The sequence below is a fragment of the Balaenoptera musculus genome, chromosome 3 (assembly GCF_009873245.2).
Source record: "Balaenoptera musculus isolate JJ_BM4_2016_0621 chromosome 3, mBalMus1.pri.v3, whole genome shotgun sequence".
Lineage (NCBI taxonomy): Eukaryota > Metazoa > Chordata > Mammalia > Artiodactyla > Balaenopteridae > Balaenoptera > Balaenoptera musculus.
The window spans coordinates 31,093,088-31,120,267 of NC_045787.1; the positions used below are offsets into that span (position 1 = coordinate 31,093,088).

At 33.9% G+C, this 27,180-nt stretch overlaps 1 protein-coding gene across 6 annotated transcripts in view; it reads right to left on the minus strand.

The window, feature by feature from the left end:
- Nucleotides 1–27,180, minus strand: part of RICTOR (RPTOR independent companion of MTOR complex 2) — a 119,901-nt gene that overhangs the window by 36,645 nt on the left and 56,076 nt on the right. For all 6 annotated transcript variants that reach the window (XM_036846061.1, XM_036846057.1, XM_036846058.1 and 3 more), the window contains 10 exons: nt 25,240–25,366; nt 21,739–21,908; nt 16,679–16,746; nt 13,279–13,346; nt 5,754–5,836; nt 4,250–4,337; nt 3,622–3,712; nt 3,443–3,509; nt 3,217–3,297; nt 1,441–1,541 (listed from right to left, as the gene is read on the minus strand). In XM_036846061.1, the coding sequence (XP_036701956.1) occupies nt 1,441–1,541; nt 3,217–3,297; nt 3,443–3,509; nt 3,622–3,712; nt 4,250–4,337; nt 5,754–5,836; nt 13,279–13,346; nt 16,679–16,746; nt 21,739–21,908; nt 25,240–25,366 (944 nt within the window). The remainder of the gene's footprint in view (nt 1–1,440; nt 1,542–3,216; nt 3,298–3,442; nt 3,510–3,621; nt 3,713–4,249; nt 4,338–5,753; nt 5,837–13,278; nt 13,347–16,678; nt 16,747–21,738; nt 21,909–25,239; nt 25,367–27,180) is intronic.

Here is a 27,180-nt window from a genome sequence, read left to right on the forward strand (position 1 = left end):
ACTAATCTGCAATTGTAAATGGAATCCTTTTAAAAATTATTTTATTTTTTAAACTAATTAATTATTTATTTTGGCTGTGTTGGGTCTTCGTTGCTGTGCACGGGCGTTCTCTAGTTGAGGCTAGTGGGGGCTACTGCTTATTACGGTGCGCGGGCCTCTTACTGCTGTGGCTTCCCTTGTTGCGGAGCACGGGCTCTAATCTAAGCGCACGGGCTTCAGTAGTTGCAGCACGCGGGCTGAGTAGTTGTGGCTTCTGGGCTCTAGAGCACAGGCTCAGTAGTCGTAGCGCACGGGCTTAGTTGCTCCGTGGCATGTGGGATCTTCCCGGACCAGGGATCGAACCCGTGTCTCCTGCATTGGCAGGTGGATTCTTAACCACTGTACCACCAGGGAAGTCCCTAGAAATTATTTTAAATTCCCTTTTTGTGGTGCATAAAATACAGTTTTCTAGAATTTGGTAGTGATCAAGTCTCAACTTCAGAAGTTCTGGTAAATACAAATCAGATTTAAAATTTAAAAACCTTAGGATGTGCCCAGATTGGCAAGTATTTATCAGTAAAGAGCTTACCGAGCTAAAAAAAATCTTTCTTAGATTATTACTGGAATTTTGAAGGTAAATTTGAATTCCTGATGAACACTAAATACCATGGCCATAATCTGACCCAGAGAGTTCAGGTCTACCAGGCTTTGGGCAGGTACGTTTTTCCATCAAGAAACTACTAAAATAAAAGTTGAATGCCACCACTACCAATGTTAGCCTAAGAGTCAGAGCTGATGGTCCCTAATGCCCTCAGTTTATAATACAACTTCAGTCTGTTAAGTAATAGTATTTTCACTGACAGATTTAAAACTAATAAACAAAGTATTATTTATTTATAGTGAGGCCCTTATGTGTACTTTTGAATTAATAAAGCTAACTAAACTTTTGAGAAATGTATTATAACTTAACAAAAATTCCTAGTTCTGAATAGCTAATGAACTACATTTCAAAACACTACAAAAAAAAAATAATGAAGCCTAAATATATAAATTCCAACTTTCTTTTTCCAACATTTTTAACCACACATACAAAAGAATACACTGTTAGTCTTTGTGCTTTAATTTGAAATAATTCAGACATTGAAAAAGAGACTGAACTGTTGCTCAAAACATAAAACAGTCCAAAACACTCTCAATCCCAATATTTTTACTGATCTGGTAGAAAGTTTATGTCCTTGTCCAGAAACATGCTAGAAAAGGTTGATTTTACTAAACTAAAATACTCTGTAGCCTAAAATACAAATTATTTTTAAAAACTGTTAATTTTCCTCTTATCCAAAGGCTTCCCTAAATAATTCCCAGGCATAACCTATATATACTACTTTCTTATAAAGAAGATAAGGTCATCTAAGTGGGTATTAAATATACAGGCACAAGCTTTGCTAGAGCTCTGATACTTACAGTCTCTTTTCCTTAGGGATATCAAAGGATGCAGCCATATTCATTAGGGTTGGCAGGCAGTGCAAATGATGGCTATGTGAATGAGGAAGAATTGTGTTTGCCTAAAATGAACCATAATATTTTTGAAAAATAGAGTATTTTATGTTACAGATTATCCACAGATATAATGCTAAAAGGTTTTACTCATGAATTATTCATTTTCTAATATATACTTATAGCTAATTTTTATCTCATCTACTTTCAACAAGGATGAGATGTAACAAATATAAAGATACAGGCTCATATTACATTAATAAAACTCTAAATTTCATACATCCTTTATTATAACATTAAATTATAATTTTAAGTGGTACCCAATTAAACTCAATTCTTAAATAATCTAAAAGGACTATATGTCAAAACTTGGATCCAGTGTTATAATGTTATGTTAAAAGTAGCATTTAAAATGCTGGATGCAATATCATAACTTATGAGTTGACTTCTTAGGTTTAAAAACCACCTTCTCAAAACAGGTTTGTCTCATATTCCAACAGTCTCTAAATAAGAAACTTGTCTTCTGCTTTCCAAACAAAGTCCTACCACCCAATCTGCTTTCTAACAATAAAGACAAATTAATTAAATGTGGAAGCCAGAAGATGTAAGAATAACAAGCAATGAACTAACACTGCTATACTCAAAATGACTAGCTTTTATATTTCAAGGGAATCACAGAATTCTGGTGCACGGGGGAAGGGAATGGATGAAATTTATTAAAGAGATTCCTTCATATAAAGGCAAATAATTCTAGATATTGATATCCTTACAGAAATGATATCTTAATTAAAATAAAAATAATCACACCTGAGATTCTGCAATATTACTTAATTATCTCATAGATGGACTGAAGGAAAACAGAGCAAGTGGCTAAAATAATTCACTAATAAAGACAGTTATCATTAAACTGTTTAATTCTCTTTTGCTCACTCACAAAGCCCAACTGCTATGTAGAAAAAAAACCCTGGTGATGGAGGGGACCAAAAACAACTACAAAAACAAAAAATATTCTGCCAATAATAAGCCATAACATAATTTTAAAAGATTTGCCATAAGTTTACTTAATGAGTTTAAAGTGGTTCTTTTTATTTAGTGTTTATTAACTAATCAGTGACAGAAATATAAATTTCTAATTTGCAAATAATCAGAGTACCCTCACTGCTTGATCTGCTGGGAATAGAGAATGATCAGATTACTTTGCTAGCTCCTTGTTTCCAGAAGTTACTGATGTCATAAAATCATGGCCAAAAAGAAAAAAAAAAAAAAAAAAGATGCCCACCCTCCAAACCTAAACCTACAAGTTTACAGAGAAGTATGTGCTCAAATGAGGCAGTTATATTTAGATTTTTTTCCACAAAGTTTTCTAAAATTCAGGCACCGACTATTATATATCAATTCTATTTAGCTGACTGAAATAATACCTATAGTTTTGTAATTTCATGCTTTTCAGGTAGGAAGTCATTCTAAGAGAAAGACTTTTACGACTTAAAATGTCAGCATCAAAAGTGAGTATAAAAAAGCAATATTCAGTTCTCTGTATTTTTTATATTTGTTCCATTTAAAAAACTAGCCTATATATATAAGATACAAGGTATCAAGGGTTCTTTGTAATGCAAAGATAAACATTCAAATAAATGCAAACTTATTTTTTTGAGATAATGCAAAGTAACATTGTTAAAATAGCCTGTTTCATAAATTAAAACATTAATAGTATGAAACATAATCAGAAGTTGTTAAACTTACCATATGTAAAAGCTCTCCTAAAAGGATGGTAGCTCTAACTGAGATATGGTCATCACTGTTTGTTATCACCTCAACCAAACCCTTTGAAAATAAGAAGAAAATATCATAGTTGCAAAACAGTATATATGAAATACAATTATGTATCATATGTTTGTTGCTCTGAAAGAATTCTGTTAGAGAAAATAAAATAAATAAAATAGAATAAAGTAAGGTTTATAACTCTTACCTCTAAAAGCCCATTACGAATAAATGCTGAGAGTATCAGTGCCAAATAATTATCCATGAGGTCTGGCCTGGAAATAAGTACAGCACAGAAAAATTTAAATATTGTTCCATACACTACAAAATTTAACATAAAAATAGTAATTGTAATAAATCTGAACTATTTCTATATCTAAAGTCTACCTGGATCTAGCACGATGAGGAAGAATAGTTTTTGCCTCAGCTGCTACAAAGCCATCCGAAAGCCTCCAACTGTCTTGGAATCTACCTGGATCTAAAATAGTTAAATTTAGATAGTTAGAAGAAAATAATATACCAATGAAACACTTCAAATAACCATCAGCTAAGCAGGCTACAAATAATTTTCTTAAATGTTCGTTAAAAAAAAAAAAAGACTCAAGAAGGCATACAGAAAAAAACGATTTATGTAAATGAACACAGATCTAACTTCCTTCACTGAGGGACTCAGAGTCATCTGGGCTAAAATAAAATAACAAGAATCAAATAATCCAACATGAGAATCACATAAGGTTTCTTATTAAGTCCTCTCTTCCTTTCTTAGTCCATCCTTCTATTAATTTCACTGCTCATTTCAGGAGCTAGGGTGATGGAGAAGAAATTAAAATTTCTTTTTAGAAATTTATCTGAGATTTTATTTTTATATTAATTTCAGGCCACAAATATGCAGTAAGAAAAGAAAATGATATTCAATATTTAGTTCAGTATTTTTCCTTTGAGGAACTCTGCCTCCATTAGATAATCCATTTAAAAAATTATAATATATGAGTAGTGAATGCACTTCAATACTTACCTACACTGAGCAGTGCTTCTATGAACTCTTCAGTCACAACAGGTAGAGGAAGACGAAATATATCATAAAGCACTTCAAGGAGACCTCGCTGCAAGTACAAATAAATACACTTTCTTTGTTTTATGGAATAAATCTTTGTCTACAATTTTTTAAATGTCCTATTCACAGATTAAAAAATTGATAAAAACAGAACTACTGTATTTTAGAAACCTACCATTATCAGGCCTATATTAGAGAAGAGATAACTACTGAATGCTTACTACATATACATGATGTAATCTTGTCAATAAATCTTTTATTATCCCCACTGTACACATGAAGAAATATATTTAAAGGTTAAAAATAATTTGCCCAAGGTCATGGAGCTATAAATAATAAAACCAGCAGTCAAACTTCAGTCGGCCAGACTCAGAGGACCATGTTCTTTCTCCATTTACTGAGTAAGAAGTCAACTGAATTGGAACCTTTCCATCTATAATTACATCCTTCCATGGTCTAAATGCTTTTATTTTTAGTTCACTTTTTTTTTTTTTTTTTTTTAATTTTTTTTTTTTAACTTTGGGTTTATTTATTTATTTATTTTTATGGCTGTGTTGGGTCTTTGTTTCTGTGTGAGGGCTTTCTCTAGTTGTGGCAAGTGGGGGCCATTCTTCATCGCGGTGCGCGGGCCTCTCACTATCGCGGCCTCTCTTGTTGCGGAGCACAGGCTCCAGACGCGCAGGCTCAGTAATTGTGGCTCACGGGCCCAGTTGCTCCGCGGCATGTGGGATCTTCCCAGACCAGGGCTCGAACCCGTATTCTCTGCATTGGCAGGCAGATTCCCAACCACTGCGCCACCAGGGAAGCCCTTTAGTTCACATTTTAAGCAAGGCACCTCTAGCTAATATTTACTACTAATAATAAGAAACAAGGGGGCAAATTTTGTCCCTCTGAACAAAATTAAAACAAAAACATTGAAGAGGAAAAGGAAGAAGCACATGAAGAGTTAATTTTTTTCCTCTAATTTCAATTTGTTTTAGCTGTTTAATACAATTCCTATACACTAATAACTTAGGACTATGTCTAATAAATAAGTATATAAATACCCCAATTTTAATCAGAACCACTACTCATAACATATAAAAACACAAGTTAGAAGGCATAAGTTGCATAAATACTATATTTACTTTTTAAGTATATTTTTCTGTATTGCTTGAACCTTTTACAATGAGAATGCCCCTGTGTACTGTTTGCACTTTTTATTGAATAAAGCATAATTAATTTCACATTTTTAATCTAATTTTAATACAGCCATAGTTCCTAACAACAGCAGTGTTTCAAATGATTCATATTATATTCTTAGGGTTCAACTAAGTAGTAAATATTTATTCATGTGTTTTTAAAATGCTCTGTGATACAGATTAACAATTCATGAGGAAAATGCATTACCTGAAATAAATTTTTTCCAATTAATTTCCTCCACTAAAACTCCACGAATGAAACAATCAGAATAACTTTTACCTACCCTTATTTCCATATTTGGAATGCAAAGTACTCCAATTAGGGACTGAATCCCAGAGTTTCCAGGCTTACATAAATTAATAATACCTAAAAAAGATAAAAAGAAAAAAAAATAACTGATCTGAATTTCAAAAAAATTTTCTATAGTAATGTATCCATAATACAAAACGTGACATTTTTCCAAGCTGAATTACACTATTACTTTATCATAATTGATAGTGTATTTCAAACATTCTCTGAACTTCCCAATTAGAGATTATCAATAATTTTATCCTTTACATTACTTCTTCTATTTGTTTCATACCCAAAAAGGTTTCATGAATCTGACTGCCTATTATTCCCATTTGCTGATGAGTGATTCTCAGGGATATTGGAGAGAATAAGACAATGTCTTGCTTATTTAACACTTTCTCAACCTAAATTGATAAACTTTGCTTGGCATTTGCCTTTTAAAAGTTTAAGTCTAAAACTTAACGAATGCACAGAAGAGTATAACCAACAGACTTCAAATAAACTGCATGGATCAAAATATTAAGTGAGAGAATGTACTCAAACAATTTTAAACATATTAACACCATGTCACAAAAGAAGATATGTATCAGTAAGTAGCCAATAAACACATACAAAAGTGTTCAATATCATTAGTCACTGGGGAAATACAAATTACAGTCATAATAAGATACTGTCACGCACCCAATAGAGTGGCTGAAATTAAAAACTGATAACACCAGATGCTGGCAAGGATGTAGAGCAACTGGAACTCACATACCTACATGATAGGAGTATAAAATAGTGCTTCAGTATTTTGAGAAAAAGTCTTGCAGTTTCTCATAAAACTAAACATATATCGGGACTTCCCTGGTGGTGCAGTGGTTAAGAATCCGCCTGCCAATGCAGGGGACAGGGGTTCGAGCTCTGGTATGGGAAGATCCCACATGCCGTGGATCAACTAAGCCCGTGCGCCGCAACTACTGAGCCTGTGTTCTAAAGCCCACGAGCCACAACTACTGAGCCCGCGTGCCACAACTACTGAAGCCCAAGCACCCTAGAGCCTACGTCACAACTACTGAGCCCACGCACCACAACTACTGAAGCCTGAGCACTGCAACTACTAAGTCCGCGTGCTGCAACTAAGGAAGACCATGCACCTAGGGCCCGTGCCCTGCAACAAGAGAAGCCACTGCAATGAGAAGCCCGCGCACTGCAAAGAAGAGTAGCCCCTGCTCGCCACAACTAGAGAAAGCCCATGTGCAGCAACGAAGACCCAACACAGCCAAAAAAAAAAAACCATATATCCACCCTGTGACTCAGCAGTTCTATTTGGTATTTACCCAAAAGGAAAGAAAGCTTATATCTGAAAAAAAATTTTACAATGCTGCTCATAGTAGCTCTATTTAGAATGGTCAAAACTGGAAACAGGTCAGGTATTCACTAACAGGAGGAAGGCTAAAAACACAGTGATATATTTACCCCGTGGAATACTACTCAGCAATAAAAAGGAACATATTACTGTTATATACAACATGAATCAGTAGCATTTGCTGAGTGAAATCAGAATCATTAAGTTGAGTGAAAAAAGCCTACACACAAAAGTATACATATACTATGATTCCACTTAAATGAAGTTTCAGAACAGGCAAAAATGATTTGTGATAAAAAAGAGAGTGGTGGTTGCTTCTTACAGGAGTGGGGTCAGGGATTAACTAGGAAGGGACATGAGAGAACTTTCTGCAATGATGGTAATGTTCTATATCCTAAAAAGAGTTTGGATACACAGGTATAAGCATTTGTCAAAACTCATCAAATGGCAGACTCAAGATTTGTGCATTTCACTGTAAGGGGTAAATTTTACCTCAATCCCCCCCCCCCAAAAAAAACCTCAGAAACAAACAAAAATAACCAAATAAGAACCCTAAACAAATACTGAGCTTTAGGTAATAATGTGCATGCTGAAGTGTTTAGGAATCAGGAGCACTTAATTTTGCAACTTCTTTAAAATGCATTAGAATAACATGAGGACTGATGAATTCTCAGAGGACTAGGCAGATGGGCAGATATGTAATAAAGCAAATAGAGCAAAATCTAAGTGGTAGGAGTATATGGTGTTCACTGTATAATTTTTCTGTATAGTTGAAATTTTTGATAAAATGTTAGGGAAAACATTTTTAAAAAGTAAAGGAAAACATTTTTAAAAAGTCATATAGGATTCTGAAGTTCCCTGTTACTTCTAGCTAAGCACATATATTTATATTTATGAATAACATGTATCTTCTCTTTGCACTTTGGTTCAAAATTCAAATTAAAACATAATAGACAGACTTACTTAAAATACCAAAATAGTGTTTCTCAAACTTTGATGTCTGACAGTAATTTGAGAGATTATAGATTAAGATACAATGATCTGCAATCATAGTCTGCACTAATAGGGAAAACAGGCTATTGCAACTCAAGAAGAAACTGTGTTCTAAAAGTTCATTTTTCAGTCAGTTTTTTGGATTTTGAAATATATGATAGAAATAACATTACAAACATACAAAAGCTCATTTAACCCATACACAGTATCACAGAATCTAATACTATGTAGGAAATTATTTCTGTGAGAAAATGTTTTCAGAATTCTAACTTGAATAATATTCCAGTTCTTACTTCAATAGAAGGGAAGAACACTCCAACCTTTTAAGTTTCTAATGATGGATCAGTGCATTAAAGGACTCTAGGACAAACTGAAGCACAGTAGAAAAACGTTTAAGAGAAACAAGAGACTGGCAGAGGTTAGAGGTACAGTGACTGGAGAGCAGAGTCTACAGTAGAGAGAATGAGAAGACAGTAGCTAGGCTGTACTGGTGGTTAGAGTTGGATAGAATTCATTCTTGGGGGGACGAAAGAAACCACTCTAATGGCAAGGAAGCTGAAGAATGGTGAAGGATGGTAGCTGTAGCTACAGAAAATAAAGTTTTAAGTGATTTCTGAGGCAAGGGCACTGACAGTTAACCTTGGCAGGAGGACTGTATTGGTTTTCTATGTTGAAAGGGTGTGTGGAGGCTAGTAAAGTATAAAAAACGATGTGTGATGGTTGAGCCCTCATAGAATCCTAGGTTGTCCATGAGGATAACGGGAAATAGGCAGTCATGAGGTATAGCAAGGTTGGGATTTTTACCAAAATGTGAGAGGCCAGAGGAAGTCCTTGTACATATATTGGCTAGGGGCCAAGTCTATGGCTGGGATAGTCATTTTTATGGAAAAGATGTTAGCTGGTTACTTAAGTATACAGAAATGTTCAAGTAAATTTTCCTATTCTATTTATTGCTATACTCCTTTGTATGCTATCCCTTAAATTATTCTGCAAAGTCAAGAAGGAAGAGGTTGGCTCCCCTGGTGGCGAAGTGGTTAAGAATCCACCTGCCAATGCAGGGGACATGGGTTTGAGCCCTGGTCTGGGAAGATCCCACACACCGCGTAGCAACTAAGCCCATGTGCCACAACTACTGAGCCTGCGCTCTACAGCCCGCAAGCCAAAACTACTGAGCTCACGTGCCACAACTACTGAGGCCTGTGTGCCTAGAGCCCGTGCTCTACAACAAGAGAAGCCACCGCAATGAGAAGCCCGTGCACTGCAACAAGGAGTAGCCCCTGCTCACCACAACTAGAGAAAACCTGCATGCGGCAACGAAGAAAACGCAGCCAAAAATTAAATAAATAAATAAATTAAAAAAAAAAAAGAAGGAAGAGGTAATCATTAAAACAAAATAACACATTTAGTGGTGGTATTATTTTAAGAAAAATGTTTGCTTTTTATTCCATGGAAAGGTAAAACACATATAATCCCTATTCTCAAGAAATATTGGACTACTAGGCAATAGAAATAAAAGCAAAAATACGGTTTTCTCTGGGTATATGCCCAGGAGTGGGACTGCTGGGTCATATGGTAGTTCTATTTTTAGTTTTTTAAGGAACCTCCATACCATTCTCCACAGTGGCTGTACCAATTTACATTCCCATCAACAGTGCAAGAGGGTTCCCTTTTCTCCACACCCTCTCCAGCATTTATTATTTGTAGACTTTTTAATGAGGGCTATTCTGATCGGTGTGAGGTGATACCTCATTGTACTTTTGATTTGCATTTCTCCAATAATTAGTGATGTTGAGCATCTTTTCATGTGCTTTTTGGCCATCTGTATGTCTTCTTTGGGGAAATGTCTATTTAGATCTTCCACCCATTTTTTGATTGGGTTATCTGGTTTTCTGATACTGAACTGCATGAGCTGTTTATATATTTTGGAGATTAATCCCTTGTCGGTTGCTTCATTTGCAAATATTTTCCCCCATTCTGAGGGCTGTCTTTTCATTTTGTTTATGGTTTCCTTTGCTGTGCAAACACTTTTAATTAGATCACATTTATTTTTGTTTTTATTTTCATTACTCTAGGAAGTGGATCAAAAAAGATCTTGCTGTGATTTATGTCAAAGAGTGTTCTGCCTATGTTTTCCTCTAAGAGTTTTATAGTGTCCAGCATTACATTTAAGTCTTTAATCCATTTGGAGTTTATTTTTGTGTATGGTGTTAGGGAGTGTTCTAATTTCATTCTTTTACATGTAGCTGTCCAGCATGGGAAACCAGCACCACTTATTGAAGAGACTGTCTTTTCTCCATTGTATATTCTTGCCTCCTTTGTCATAGATTAATTGACCATAGGTGAGTGGGTTTATTTCTGGGCTTTCTGTCCTGTTCCACTGACCTATATTTCTGTTTTTATGCCAGTCCCATACTGTTTTGATGACTGTAGCTTTGTAGTATAGTCTGAAGTCAGGGAGCCTGATTCCTCCAGCTCCGTTTTTCTTTCTCAAGATTGCTTTGGCTATTCGGGTCTTTTATGTTTTCATACAGATTTTGTGTTCTAGTTACGTGAAAAATGCCATTGGTAATTTGATAGGGATTGCACTGAATCTGTAGATTGCTTTGGGGAGTATAGGCATTTTCACAATACTGATTCTTCCAATCCAAGAACATGGTATATCTTCCCATCTGTTTGTGTCGTCTTTGATTTCTTTCATCAGTATCTTACAGTTTTCTGAGTACAGGTCTTTTGCCTCTTTAGGTAGGTTTATTCTTAGGTATTTTATTCTTTATGTTGCGATGGTAAATGGGATTGTTTCCTTAATTTCTCTTTCTGATCTTTCATTGTTAGTGTAAAGGAATGCACCCCAATGTTCATTGCAGCACTATTTCCAATAGCCAGAACATGGAAGCAACCTAAACGTCCAACAACAGAGGAATGGATAAAGAAAACATGGTACATATATACAGTGGAACATTACTGGCAATAAAAAAAGAACAAAGTAATGCCATTTGCAGCAACAGGGATGAATCCAGAGATTATCATACTGAGTGAAGTAAGTCAGACACAGAAAGACAAATATATGATATCGCTTATATGTGGCATCTAGAAAAAAAAGGGGGGGTACAAATGAACTTACTTAAAAACAGAAGTAGAGTCATGGATGTAGAAAACAAACTTACGGTTACAAGGGGATAAGAGTGGGGGAGGGATAAACTGGGAAACTGGGACTGACATATACATACAACTATATATAAAATAGATAACTAATAATAACCTGCTGTATAGCACAGGGAATTCTACTCAATACTCTGTAATGGCCTACATGGTAAAAGAATCTAAAAAAAAAAAAAAGTGGATATATGTACAACTGATTCACTTCGCTGTACACCTGAAACTAACGCAATACTGTAAATCAACTATACTCCAATAAAAATTTTTAAAAAAGAAAAAAAAGAAAAGCAAAAATAAACAAATGGGACCTAATGAAACTTATAAGCTTTTGCACAGCAAAGGAAACCATAAACAAAATGAAAAGACAACCTATGGAGTGGAAGAAAATATTTGCAAATGAGGCAACCGACAAGGGATTAATTTCCAAAATATACAAACAGTTCACACAACTCCATAACAAAAAAAACAAGCAACCCAATCAAAAAATGGACAGAAGACCTAAACAGACATTTCTCCCAAGAAGACATACAGATGGCCAATAGGCACATGAAAAGATGCTCAACATCACTAATTATTAGAGAGATGCAAACCAAAACTACAATGAGGTATCACCCCACACCAGTCAGAATGGCCATCATTAAAAAGTCTACAAATAATAAATGCTGGAGAGGTTGTGGAGAAATAGGAACCCTCCTACACTGTTGGTGGGAATGTAAATTGGTGTAGCCCTTATGGAAAACAGTATGGAGGTTTCTTTAAAAAGTAAAAATAGAGTTACCACATGATCCTGCAATCCCATTCCTGGGCATATAACCAGAGAAAACTGTAATTTGAAAAGATACATGCAGACTGTCCTACAGAGTGAAGTAAGTCAGAAAGAGAAAAACAAATATTGTATATTAACGCATATATGTGGAATCTAGAAAAATGGTACAGATGAACTGGTTTGCAATGTAGAAATAGAGACACAGATGTAGAGAACCAACATATGGACACCAAGGGGAGGAAAGCGGGGTGGGGGGGGATGAATTGGGAGAGGGACTGACATATATACACTAATATGTATAAAATAGATAACTAATAAGAACCTGCTATATAAAAAAATAAAATAAAATTCAAAAAAAAGCAAACATGAAAATAAATAAATAAATTTAAATAAATAAATAAATAAAAGATACATGCACCCCAATGTTCACTGCAGCACTATTTACAATAGCCAAGACATGGAAGCAATCTAAATGTCCATCGACAGATGAATGGATAAAGATGTGAGATACACACACACACACACACACACACACACAATGAAATATTACTTGGCCATAAAAAAGAATGAAATAATGCCATATGCAGCAACATGGATGGACCTAGAGATTATCATCATACTAAGTGAAGTTAAGTCAGACAGAGAAAGACAAATACCATACGATATCACTTATATGTGGAATCTAAAATATGATACAAATGGACTTATTTGTGAAACAGAAACAGAATCACAGACAGGGAAAACAAACTTATGGTTATCAAAGGGGAAAGGGAGTGGGGGAGCGATAAATTAGGAGTTTGGGATTTACAGATACACACTACTATATATAAAATAAACAACAAGGTCCTACTGTATAGTACAGTGAACTATATTCAACATCTTGTAATAAACCATAATGAAAAAGAATGTAATTTGGGACTACTAATGGCCTATCTTGCTTATTTGGTATTTATGACATTCTACATTATATTTTTAGGAACAAACTTTAGTTACATATTCAACTAACACTCTTAAAAATTTTTTTTGGTATAGATCTTGTTTAATTTTATTTTAATGCCCAGGTTATCATTAGCACATTGATTTACAAATGGTCAATTTTAAGACTTGTGTACAAACCCCTCTTGGTTCTAACAATAACATATAAAGAAAGATTAGGTTAACATCTAAAGCAGATGCTACAATAATAATTTAACATTTGAAAAAATAGCCAAGCTTTTCTTATTGGATGTTATAAAGCAGCACAGAGGAACTTACCTGCCCATGACCGGAATGTTGCTATGATTCCCATTTTACTTGCTAGAAACCTTGCTTCTCTGTCTTCTCTGTTCGGTGAGGTGGTGGGGAAGGGGTGGGTGGGGGGGGGTCAAAGAAATTAAATGTTAAAATAAAAAGTGAGTTTTTCCTACCACTATATCAGAATAAGAGCTATCATTACTTAACATTTAAATATTTACATAGGAAATTCAATAATATATTAAAAGAAAATAAAGATCAGATCTACCTCAAAGCAAATTACCCAATTATGTACTGATCACACCTCCCCCCATTTAAAATTCACAACATCTTTTAAAACAAATTATAAATTCTGCTTTCCCACTGAGTTCTACTTTTCCTGCTCTTTCTGAAAACTATTCTTAGGTAGCTCATTAACACCTTTAATTGAGCATTAGAGACAACACCAGCCTGCTTAATAAGCATCTCTGTCAAAAGACTGCCCCTTAGCAAAGAAAACTACCACATAAACTTCTTACTTTTACCACATGTATTCTCTTTACTTCAAAAATCTTGTCCCAAATTTATTTGAGCATTTCTACCAAGCAAGCTCAACAACTCAGATATTCACCGAGATATTATTAAATAACTAGATATTATTATTGATCCATTTCTAAGCTCATTCAGGTTGTTGGCAGAATTCACTTCTTTGGTGTTATACAACTGAAGTTTCTGTTTTCTTTCTGTCAGCTGGGGCCTACTACCAGCTACTTTCTTCTTTTATAACTGGTATCCAATCATCTCACTTGTTCCTTTCTATGTAATAGTTTATGACAATTAATTAACCAATAGTATTACTTACATTGTTAAACATTTTCCATATATGGTCTATGGCCAGTTTTTTTTTTTTTTTTTTGAAAATTGCTCTATTTCCCAGCATATATTTAATGTTTGTAGATGTTCCATGTATGCTTGAAAAATATATATATATTCTATACTTTATTGGTTGCAGCATTATATGTATTGTTTTTCACTGAAACTAAGATGCACCCAGTATTTTTTTGCTAGGGTTGCCTTTCAAAAGTACCACAAACCAGGTGGCTTAAGCAATTGGAATTTATTGTCTCACAGTTCTGGAGGTTAGAAGTATGAGACCAAGGTGTTGGCAGGGTTGGTGCCTTCCGAGGGCTGGAGGAAGAATATGTTCCATGCTTCTTCCCTAGCATCTGGTGGTTTGCTGGTAATTTTTGGTGTTCCTTTGCTTCTACAAACATCACCCTGCCTTCATCTTCAAACGATGTTCTCCCTGTTTCTGGTCTATGGCCAGTTTTAATACTTAATAGCAACCTTGTACTCTTTATTTATGCCACCTCAACCATCTCTACCCTGTCAACAGTCCATTTTTTTTCTGTGCCATCTTTTTTACTTCCCTAATGTTAAAGTTCTTAACAGTTGTGAGAATACAGAAATCCAGAGAACTGGGAAAGAAAAAAACAGAAGGGATAAAGAACAATGACAGAAAATCAAATTAAAGAATGGTAAGCAAGCAGATAGTTTACAAAAGAGAAATGCAACAGTTAAAAACATCCCCCACACGTACAAACCAACCACACTAAGCTCTGTTGTACTAATCAACATGACACTGTAACAGAAAGTAAAATGGGGAGGGGGGTTGGTGGAAGAAATGAGAATCAGACAACTGTGTGATTAAGCTTTTGGTGCTCCTTCTCTTAAAAATGTTTGTGACATACTTATACTGATTGCCTGGGAATCCAATCTCTAACCTATTTGATAAATTAGTAGTATTGTAAAAAAAAAACCCACCCATTTCCTTATTCCCTAGCTATAATGTACCCATGCTCCAGAAACTGCCCATACTCCAGAAACTTAAGGAAAGGAAAGGAAAGTATTGAACCAAACAGAAAAGAAAGGATTTTGGTGGAATGTACTCCCCCCTCCCCAACTCTAAAAAATATCCAGGTTCATCTCTTGCTTATCCTGGTAGGCAGAATTCTAAAAATGCCCCTATCCTCACAAGATTCTAGGTCTTAATCCCTGGATCCCTGTGAATATGATATCATTGCCATGACTGTGATTATGTTTATGTTACATAGCCCAGCAGACCTTAAGATAGGGAGATCATCTGGTAGGCTTGATCGAACTGGAGAGCTTTCTCTAGCTGGAGGCAGAAGAAAAAGTCAGAGAGATTCAAAGCACAAAGATTCAAGGAATTCCTGCTGTGTTTGAAGATGGAGAGTACCATGTGCCAGGAAAAGAGGGTGGCCATTAGAAGCTGAGAGTAGGCCCCAGCTGATAGTCAGCAAGAAAACAGGAACTTCAGTTGTACAAGAGCAAGGAAGTGAATTCTGCCAAAAATCTGAGTGAGCCTAGAAACAAATGGCTTCTTCACCAGAACCTCCAGATAAGAACCATGCCAGACCTCTGACCTACTGAACTGTGAACTAATAAACTGATGTTATTTTAAGCTGCTATATTTGTAGTGGTTTGTCATGCAGCAATAGAAAATGCATACATTCTTCATCAATAAAGAGCATGCCCAAGTGTCATAGGCGAAGCCAAGAAAGGGGCTTAAGAATCCCAATTCATAACTTAGTTAGCAAGAATAAGGTCTGAGAAGTCTTAAACAGAGAATGACTACTCTAATGTCTTAGCTCAGGTCATGATATGTTAGCATGCAATGAGTCCACAGTGATGGAGGTGATTAAAGATATGAAACCACTATTTTTAATTCAGGAGAAAAATGAAAAACAACAAAAATATGCCCATTTCACAATGTTCCCAAACTTAGTGAGCAATTTTAAAAACATACTATCTCTCAAAATAAGTGTTTCTACAATCCAACAATCCTACTATGCTACACCTGACAGCATATTTATTGGAACTGTGTCATTGGCAAAATCTTCACAGACAGTACATTATTTGATCCATAAATCAATTTATATATAGTTATCCCAGAATACCTAGTGAACATGTGCATTTCTCTCCAAAAAGACTGAAAATTATCCTGCCTCATTTCTAGAAAATAATCTTTACTCTATCTCCTTTTACTTTCCTATGAACCTTACTCTCAAAATTCTACACAGTATATCTTTCTGCTTACTCAATTTAGGCCACTCTTCATTCTACTCACTATTAAATAATTCTTTAGTCTCTCAATGTAATTGCACTAAAAACATGTACAATAGAAAAATGATTAAAGATCTAGGTTTCTACTCCCACCTATCTTACATTTTTTATAATAAGAAACTAATTCCAAGTCTTTAAATTTCCCGAAGCTTACTTTTAATTTTTTAAACCACAGCTAATTATGAGAGAACTGTAACTCCATGAAATAGGAAATTTACTTAAACTCATTTTTCTCTGGCTCTACGTACAATCAGGCAAATCTAAAAGTTTTAACAGTAACACGCATGGTACTTACTTAAGCTGTCCTTCAGCTGTATCTGGACTATGTCTGTAGTGAAAATCAGTATAGGGTGCTAAAATTCGCTAATAAAAAGAAAAGGCAAAAAAAGAAGAAGAAAAAGAGTCCTTGTTATAAAATGTATTCTTCCTGTTAACAAGCTAAAATTAATTCCACTTCTCTGTATCTCTGACTGGGTACACTGCTTGAGAGACTTATTTCTTCAAACTCATCATCAAGGAATATATTTGAGTGATTTTTTTAAATGTACAAACTGAATTTTTGAACTTCTAAACTGACATTTAACATACATATTAAGCAGTGCACAAATCATGAATGTGAGGTTTGATAGATTTTCTCAAACTAAGCACATTCCCTATAATCCTCAAAGCCTCCTTATTCTCCCCTTTGTTCTCACCCCAGGACTACTATCCTGATTTCTAACACTATGACTTGTTTTGCCTATTTTTGAACATTATTTAAATGTTTTTACTTTATAAATTACGTTCTCCTTTTTGTTACTAGTATAAAGAAATCCAAGTTATTTTTGTGTATTGTCCTTGTATATAGCAACCCTGTTAGGCTCACTCATTTTAGAACTTAAACCACTGTTATTTCATTTACCAACCCCCTCACCCCCGCCTTGTGCTGACTGCATTACTGTGGCCTGAATTTTAATTTTAAAATAATTTAAAATACCTAAGACATTACAAATATTGTTTTTGACAATGAGTAGTCTTTTATATTTTGTCATGTGTACCTTTTTTGCCACCCTTCATTCCTTCCTGTATTTCCTTGTTTGTCTCGAATCATTTTCCTTTTAAGGATTCACTTTAACCTTCCTTTGAGTCTGTCTCATTTTTTAAAAAACAATAAATATTTATTATCTCACAACGTTTCTGTGAGTCAGGAATCTAGAAGAGTTCAGTTGTGCAGTTATGGCTCATGGTGCCTCATAAAACTGTAGTCAAAATATTGGTCAGGGCTGCAGTCATCTCAAGGCTTGACTGAAGCTGTAGAATCTGCTTCAAGATGGTTTACTCACAACGTGCTAATTGTTGGCAAAAGGCCTCAGTTCTTTCCCACGTGTGCCTCACCAAAGCAGCATAGGCTGCTTTACTGTCTTCATGACATAAAGGCAAGGACTCCAAGAAAGAATAGTGTTTCTTTAAATTTCCTTGGGTCTTTTTTCTTTAGTCTAAAAAATCTTTTTTACCTTTGTTTTTGAAAGACATTTTCTCTGGGGTAGGTTGACATTATTTTCTTTCTGCACTCTAAAGATGCCATTCTACTGTCTTCTGGTTCCATTATTTCTGTTGGGAAATCAGCTGTCAGACTTGTTCATTTGAAAGTAGAGTCTTTTTTTCTCAAGCTGATTTTAAGATTTTTATTTATCTTGGTTTTCGACAACCTTACCGTGATGTGCGTACATGTTGTTTTCTTTGTATTATCTTGAGCTTTTGAGCTTTATGAAGTTTCATCAGTTTTAGAAACAAAAGTTTTGACCACTCCTTCTTTGGATATTTGCTTCTGCTCATTTTCTCTCTTTTCTCCAAAGACAACAATTATGTTTTATCCTTTTTGTTCTGTTCATTTCCTTTCTCTTCCCCACCCCTCAATGTTTTACTTGATATTTTTATTGACTTTTCTTTCAATTTACTAATGATATCTTCTCATCCAAAATGGATTTTTAATTTCATTGAGTTCAGAACTTCAGGTTTTTTATTTTTCTGTACTAGTTCCATTTGATTCATTTTGCACATTCCAATTATATGGTGAAATTCTCCATTATTTCGTCTATTTTCTTCTTCTTTTTCTCCATTTTCCTTAACAAGTTAATCATGGTTGTTTTAAAGTCTTTTCCCTCTAGCTGTAATATCTGGATCACCTGTGGACATGCTTCTATGGAATTTCTTTTGAGTTTTCAGTTACATATTCATGTCTTTTTGTATGACACTCAATCAAATTTCTGACTGAATGTCAGACACTGCAAATTTTATTGAAGGTTCCAAGTTATGTTATCTCCCTCAGAGAAGGTTTATCCTTTCCTCTGTTAGGCAGGTAGATTAAAGGGACTGATGAGCTTATCCTAGTCACCAACTGAGTTAAATTGAGACTATGCTGCAATTCTGTTAAGATTTGAGTGTACCTTTGGTTTTCTTGTGTTTCTAAAGTATGGACCTCCAAAACTTTCAAGAGACTTTAGCTAGTTTTTTTTTTTTTCCTTAGCAGTGAGAAATTGGGGATTTTTTCTACATACTTCATAAGTTTTGAACTTAGATCTTTAGGTACTCATCCAGAATTACTTCAGAATTTGGGACATGTCAAGAGCAGGAAATCAGCTATGAAATACCCAGTTTGTCACTTGAATACTACATAACTGCCAAAAGCTGTTCTGATTTTTCAGGTCCCAGGAAGAGCGTACCTGGATTTTCAGCTTCTAATTATGTCCTGATCAGTAAGTGACCCCAGGGGAAAAAAGCAACTGCATATAATCAGTGTAAATTCACTACTTCTTAGAGGCCTTTCAACTTCTGCCCATGACCCCCCTTCGTGGGAGGCCTCTGTGTCCTATGCACTGGAGACCATAGCCTATTCCACTGTGTTTTCCTCAGTGGAAACATTTTAACTTCTGCTCTCCACAGATTCTTATTTCAGCAAACTTCTAGAAGGGTAAATCAGACTTGATCTGGGGACTTTTCACATCTCTAGGCTTGTCAACTCCACATACACATATGCCTGCCAAATAGTCTGGTCTTCTACCTAAGCCTAGGTCATATTCTTAACCTCTAGCCTGTGGCCTAAATCTACAGTGCCCCCAAGGGCATCTCTAGATTTTTCACTCCCTCTGGTCCTTATTGCTTTCACAGCTCTATACTGCTTTAAATATATGATTTCCATAATTATTCAACTTTTCTAGTTTTCCATAGCAGATGCTATGAACTACACTATCCTACTCTGAAGTATAAGTTTAAAAAATATGTTGTTTTTAAAATTTATTATAAAAAAATTACAATTTTACAATCCTTACTGACTGCCTATTCTAATAACATTATCATATTAAATGTACCTTTTTTTTTCCTGTGTGAGGTCAAAATATATTACAGATTATAGAAATAGAAGCCAGGGTAAATTTTAAAAGGGATTTTTTTTTTTTTTTAACAGAAGAAAGATTTGGGCCTAACAAGACAGTAGCAATGAAAATAGTTCCTTTGTATGTGGAAAAGAAAAACCAAAGTTATCAAGTTAGAGTGAAAATTTATAAAATATAATTAATAAAAATGAGGATAATATTCTCATAACAGCAGACTCTAGGATGAAGATAATGATAAAGTAGAAGATGATAATGATTAATATCCAAGGCAATCAGTATTTATTGAATACTTATTATGTGCCAGGTACTAAATAAAACATTTATGTAGATTAGAATGAATATATGTAAAGCACCTGGAAATATTGCCTAACTCATTATAAGCTTTACAAGAGTGTTAGTTGCTGCTATTACCACTACTACTATTATTATTATAGTATTTATTCTTCACAATAATTAAGGTAAAAATCATGACTTTTATTTTACCTAGGAAAAAATGGGTCCAAGACAGGCTAATAACTTGCCCAAAATCATAAAGCTAGTAGGTTACAGAACAAAAAACCAAAACCAGATCTGTATAGCCCAAAGTCTATGCTCTCAATCACTATGCTACTTTAGGGGGATCTTGTTAAGGAAAAAAAGAACATCTGTGGCTTTAAAGAACTTATGCAAATATAGTCGTGTACTTAAATACCTACCATATTCTTTGAGGTTTTTTCATTTACACAAAGGCTTTACTAATCTGCTGTACAATTATATAGGAATAAAAAACAGGCCTATACACAATATCTTCCTTTATTGCTATCATCTCTCCAATCTTAAAATATCATTTTCTCCACTTGATAAAGAAAAAACTTAAATCGAAATACACTGTAAAATATCAAAAATGCCAGCTTATTCCCACTGGACTCCCATGAATAATGTATTTAAAATCACTTATTAAGGAGAATATTGTACTTATATTTGTTAGTTAATGATACAGGCTAATGTCAATTTTATAATCTCAAAATATTTCTAGTAGCCCTAATAAAACCAGAACTATAACATTTAAGACAAGTTTCATAAAACGATTTAAACAGGCAAAGTAGGGAACAATAAATCTTTTATAATTTGCATAATTTCATACCCAAATAAAGCCTTGGTTTAAACTTACTCTGAATGATATCTGCAATGGACAACAATGTAATACATTCACACAAATAACCTATAAGAGTACATTTTGTGGTAACTCCCTGGTGGTCCAGAGGTTAGGACTCCGTGCTCTTACTGCCGAGGGCGCAGGTTTAATCCCTGGTCAGGGGAACTAAGATCCCACAAGCCACGGGGTATGGCCAAAAATGAGGGGGAAAAAAAAAAAGAATACAGTTTGTGATAATTCTGTTCCAACCTCTACTATATACTTTATTATAGAAAAAGGTATATGGTAGCCTTATTATTTTAGACCAACTGTAAAAAAAAAAAAAAAAACTGAATTAGTAAAAAAAAAAAAAAAAAAAAAAAAAAGAAATTGTAGAGTATTTTAAAAAAGATACGTATTCCATTTCTTTCAATTATATATGGTCATTAGTTGCCAACAAGTGTCTCCAAGTTCAGAGAGTTTTAGCATGGTTTAATAAATAGTATATAATTAGCAGGAGCTATTCACACACAATTAACATACTATAGTCCTTAAAAAGAAATGGTCTTCTTAAATAAATACATAAATGTCTATGAAACCTTACTTGTGCTCTAATTTGCTCAGTCAAGTTTTCATAGATAATAAAAAAAAATAAACTTCACTTTACATGTTGATGAAATATTCTTGAGAATTTTTTCAATTCAGTCCAAATTGAATGAGCTATAAAATACTGCTGGGATAAGCCAATCTTATTAGTTAATTTAGGTTTAATAATTAATGCTGTGCTGCATATTAACTTTAAAATTTCAAAGTAAGAGTATGTATTTAAAGTCATATTTTAAAACTAGAAAAGAATAGTAAAGTTCCTACCTCTAATTCTACATCAGATCGTACATACTGTCGGGTCTTTGGATGATTAAGGAGGTGTAAAATTGTAGTAATGAGAGCCTCATTTATTCGACTTAATTGGCAATCGATCACATTTTTCAAGATGGTGTTTAGTCCACCTCGAAGGGCCACCACCTCTGGATTCTGAAGTGCTAAAATAAAAAAGAAAAACTTAATATATTATATAGGGGATAATTAATAAAATGTAATCAGAAATCTTGGATTTTAATACTTAATTTCCTTTCTGACTTGAAGAACTTTCTACTCAATGACACTTAAAAGGACACGTGGATAAATTACCTAATAAGAGTCACTGAATATACTTCCCAAAACTGATTTTTTTCCTTAATGTCTCTGAATTTTTTCATATCTTTTGTTCATGTTTTACTGAATGGTTCTTCTTTCCTATCAATTGCAAGGAGTTCTTTATATAGTGGGAGTATTAGCCTTTTATCTGATTTGTAATTTAACTTTAGATTTTAAGCTCAGAAACTCCTCCCTTACTTCAAAGATCAGGCATTTTCTTTGAATGCACGCACACTCACATGTGTGTTTTAAATGAGTTCATGATTAACATTTCAGTTTTCAATCTCTCAGGAAATAGACTTTGGCTTAATATTGATAAACTCATTTTTTCCCAAATGTTTATTCAACTATCCCAGCATGCTTTCCAAACTGATTTTTATACTTTTGATATACTGAAGTCTTCTATATATCAGGGTCTGCAACCCTTGATTCTTTTTCATTTTTTTCTCTCTTAATAACCCAGCTTAAATTTTTTAAAATATGAGAAAAAAACCTTTCCCTTCTCCTCCATTTAATCTTTTTCAAAAATGTTTTCATAGTTGAATTTTTCCTGTTTATTCTAGTTGAACTTTAGATTTAGGTTTCTTCTCCATTTTTTCTAAATTGAGGTATAATTACTTACAGTAAAATACACAGATTTTAATGGTACAGTTCAGTAAGTTCTGAACAATATCTATACCCCTGTAACCAATACCTAAATCAAGGTATAGCACTTTCATCATCGTAGAAAGTTCCTCCACACCACTTTTCAATCAGTCCCCCTCCACAACAAAGGCAACAAATATTCTCATTTCTACCTATAGATTAGCTCTGCCTTCTTGAAAATCAATTAAACAAATTGAAAAGTATCCCCTAAACACACACACACATGTCTTCCACATTTCTTATTAAGTTTATTTGTTTTATATAGTTTTCTTGTCTACTTTGGAAATAGTACCATTTTTTTCCATTATATTTACTGATTATTGCTGAAACAAAATATATCTATTACATCTATATTTTCAGGTTTCCACTGTACCGAATTACTGAAGTTGTTCTTCAGTTGATTCAGAGTTTTCTAGATATATCATCTACAATGTATAATGTCTTCTTTCCAATATGTAAAACTCATTTATTATTTTGTCTTGCTAACCTGGTTAAAACATTAAAAGTTTTTAAAAGGATGTAGTATTTGTAGAGATCCACTATTAAGAATATGATTTGTGGACTTCCCTGGTGGCACAGTGGTTAAGAATCCGCCTGCCAGTGCAGGGGACATGGGTTCGAGCCCTGGTCTGGGACGGTCCCACATGCCACCAAGCAACTAAGCCCGTGCGCCACAACTACTGAGCCTGTGCTCTAGAGCCCGTGAGTCACAACTACTGGGCTCGCATGCCACAACTACTAGAGCCCATGCTCCACAACAAGAGAAGCCACTGCAATGAGAAGCCCGTGCACCGCAAGGAAGAGTAGCCCACACTCATCGCACCTAGAGAAAACCCACGCACAGCAATGAAGACCCAATGCAGCCATAAATAAATAAATAAATAAACAAATTTATTTAAGAAAGAGTATGAGTGGTGATTTGAGATAAATATTCTACAATGTTAACATAGTAGCATTCTAATTATTTCATTTTATGTATGCGTGTATTTGTGTGTATGTGCATATCTGTGTTTATATATATAAAATGCTAGTTTCATTTAAATTAAAATTGGTAAATTTCCACATTTTTAATGCTCTCAATTAGATTATACTATATGAGAATTATTTGTTCCTTGAAATAATTTTTTTAAGACAAAACTAACTGAGTCTTTTTGGAGGCAATTAATTCATCAAGTACTTCTATGGTTTTTGATCCATCATGTGTTCTACTCTTTTGAGTCAACTGGAAATTAAAATTTTCTCTGAAAACCCATTCATTTCAATAAGATTTTCAAATATATAAAAAAATTATCTCATAATTTTTAAAACTCCTATTAATTCTCTTTCTCATTCTATTAACCTTTTGTTTCTCTTTTGCATTTTTTAAATAATAGTGTATGTTTGCCTGTGTCATTTTTTTCTTCTTCCATTAACAGAGATTAGATTAAATAATCTATCTTGCTCTCTAAGACTCAGAACCATTATTGCTTTCCTCCTGCTTATGTTAAAATTTATTTTTTTTCTTCTTTTTCTATTTCTTGGGTTCACTCACTTATTTTCATTACTTTTTGCTTAATTATAAAAGCATCTTATAGTGAGAAGTTAACTCGAGTATACAACTTTCCAGGCATCCCATACATTGACATGTAGTCAAATTTTTATTATTTTTCAGAATTTCCTTAATCAAATTTCTGACTTTTTCTCTAAATCAACAGGTATTGTGGACAGTATTTTTAGACTCTCAATGATAAGGCTTGGCTCTTTTGTTTCTTTAAACTTTTGTTATTAATTTATTTATTATATCAAGAGTGAATGTAACCTATACCATTTCTGCTTTTGGTGGGGAAAAATATTATCTTCTCTTGTCATTAAAAATTATATTTGTTTGGTTATAAGTGAGGTTGAACTTTTAAAATACTTTGACCAGCCATGCATTTCTTTGAGAATTATTTATTTTTCCTACTGATCTGTATATTAAGTAAGTTCTTTACCTGTCATGGTAAAGAACTTATTTATTACATTTATTTTTTTCTTTGTTCTGGTACTGCATGTTTTCTTAGCTCCTTATAATAAAATCTACAGCTGCTGAAATCTGTTTGATTTCTTTTGATAATTCAAAACTCCTTTTCCTTACGTGCTCAGATAGTCATCCATTTCCCCCCCCCCCATATTTTCCCCATTTAACTCTTAAATCCCTTTTCATTTAGAATTTTTTTTAATGTAGAGTGAACTGTTGTTTTGCACTCACATCAAGATACAGTGTGGTTAATTAATGTCTGAGAGCCAGACTTTAAGAGATTTTATTCTAATTACTAGAATCTGGACAATTCCTATATATTAAATTTCATGATGAGTAAAACTTTAAAATTTATAGAATTTTAATGTCACTTTGAAATTATTTATTTAAACAAGTCCACTACTTCCCTATCAGGAATGTCCTACTTTTTCATATCTTTTTACAATACCTAAAGAATTAATGTATTAAAGGCATTAAAAAGTGTTATATATTCTTTCTAAAATACTACATTTTCATTACTCAAAGAAAATTCTGACCTAGTTCACAGATAATGGCAATGCATGCTCGAACCATTCTATCTCTTTCTTGGAGTCCATCATTTCCAACTGCTATTAATGAGTTGGCCACAGAGCTAGGAAACAAGGAAGCATTCACAGTAATCATCTGTAACAGGGAGAAATCAGAAAAAGAAGTTACTTCATAATGCATTTTTAAAACCTATTTTATTCAGACTGAGGTGTTTAAGACTGTAGAATATTTATAAGATCCAGGCACTAATTTTAATCTTCTGCTTCAAATGAACATGTCAAAGGACTAATATAACTAATAATTGATGCAATAAATGTTAATAATCATTACCATGGAAAAAAGAGTTGGCTTTTTTTCCCTAATAGTCCAGACTATAAATTAGTTGACTACCAAGATACAATGTTTCTGACATTCTAAGCTCCTCTAGGATAGGAACTCTATTTTAAACAACTTTTCAGTAAATAGACAAAGTAAATCAGTGGTGACAACAGCTGCAAACATACTACTGTACTACTACATTCCTGACTCCTTCCCCATATATTAACACCACTACATCCTATCAATTTACCTCATTAACTCAACTCTTTCCACCATCAAACTCTGATTTGGGTCCTCATTCTTACTTTGATTGCTGCAACCGATGCCTCATCATCTCCCTATCTCTAACTCTCACTTGTTGCTATACTGAAAGGCAAACTTAATAATCCATAATCTATTTTTTTTGAAGTCCCCATTTTCTTTTCGGTTGTTATGGGGACTACCCTCAGCTCTTAGAGGTTGCCCTCAGGTCCCTGTCATGGGCAGCTCACTCATGGTTATTTGCTACTTCAAGGCAGGCAGCAGTCTCTCCATAATCTATTTTTAATATTTCAAAAACTGTGATGGAAACAGTATGTCTCTGGTGATAAAAACTTTTGTCAAATCTCATTTTAAATGAAAAGTTTAATTGGCAATAACATATTTGGAATACTGAAAACAGATAAAATGTATCTTCAGTTTGGAAAACAGAAAGAAAAATTATGTAATTACTCTTTAATAAATAAAAGACTATTTGGTAGATGAAGTATTTCAAAATAACAGGTCCTTGGAGTGGGAGTAAAAGAAAATGTTTTATTCTGTTTGGGTAGTGATAAATACTGGGGATAATTAATCTGTCCTGGGTGTTACTATATTTATAATCCTTTTGAAAAATAAGACTTATACTATGACACAATTAGAGGACACAATATAACTAAATTAATATCCAGTTAAATCCTATGGAGGTTCAAAGGAGAGATCTATATTGGCTAGAGTACTTGTAAATGGTTTATGTCATTTAAGCAGCATTATGTGATATGACAAGTTTCAAATGAAATTATAGAATACTGTTCCACAACCATAAAATAGATGTCTAATAACCTTAGAATCTACAAAAACTTTCACATTTGTTTCTAAACAGTATTTTTCATTAATCCAACATGTTGGAGAAGAAAGGAGGAAAGGGAAAAGAGGTATAAGAAACTGATCTTCCTCAGTGAGAAAATTCTAACTTCTTATGATATTAATTTGTATTTTAATACTTACTGATCTATTATTATACTTACAAGGGGCTTGTAAGAAAAATTCCCAAGACAATAAGACGTATGTAATGTATTTTAAAAAGAGCTGGCTAGAAGCCAGACCAAGTGGCTTCCAGGGCCAAATCTGCCATTAATAAACTGTTACCTTGGCAAACCAATCCTCCCTGTGCCTTAGTTTCCTCATTTGTAAATGAGGATGTATGGGATCGGATGATTTCTAGAATTTCAAGTATAAAATTCTATTCTATGAATCTCAAGTGTAGAGCTATGAAATGGATATTGGTAATTTAAAGTTTTTATAAATGAAATCACTCTTCTTATTTTTCAGGAAAAATATACACAAAGAAACTCTTAAGTTCTGTGTAAATCAGAGAATACTTTTCTCGTAAA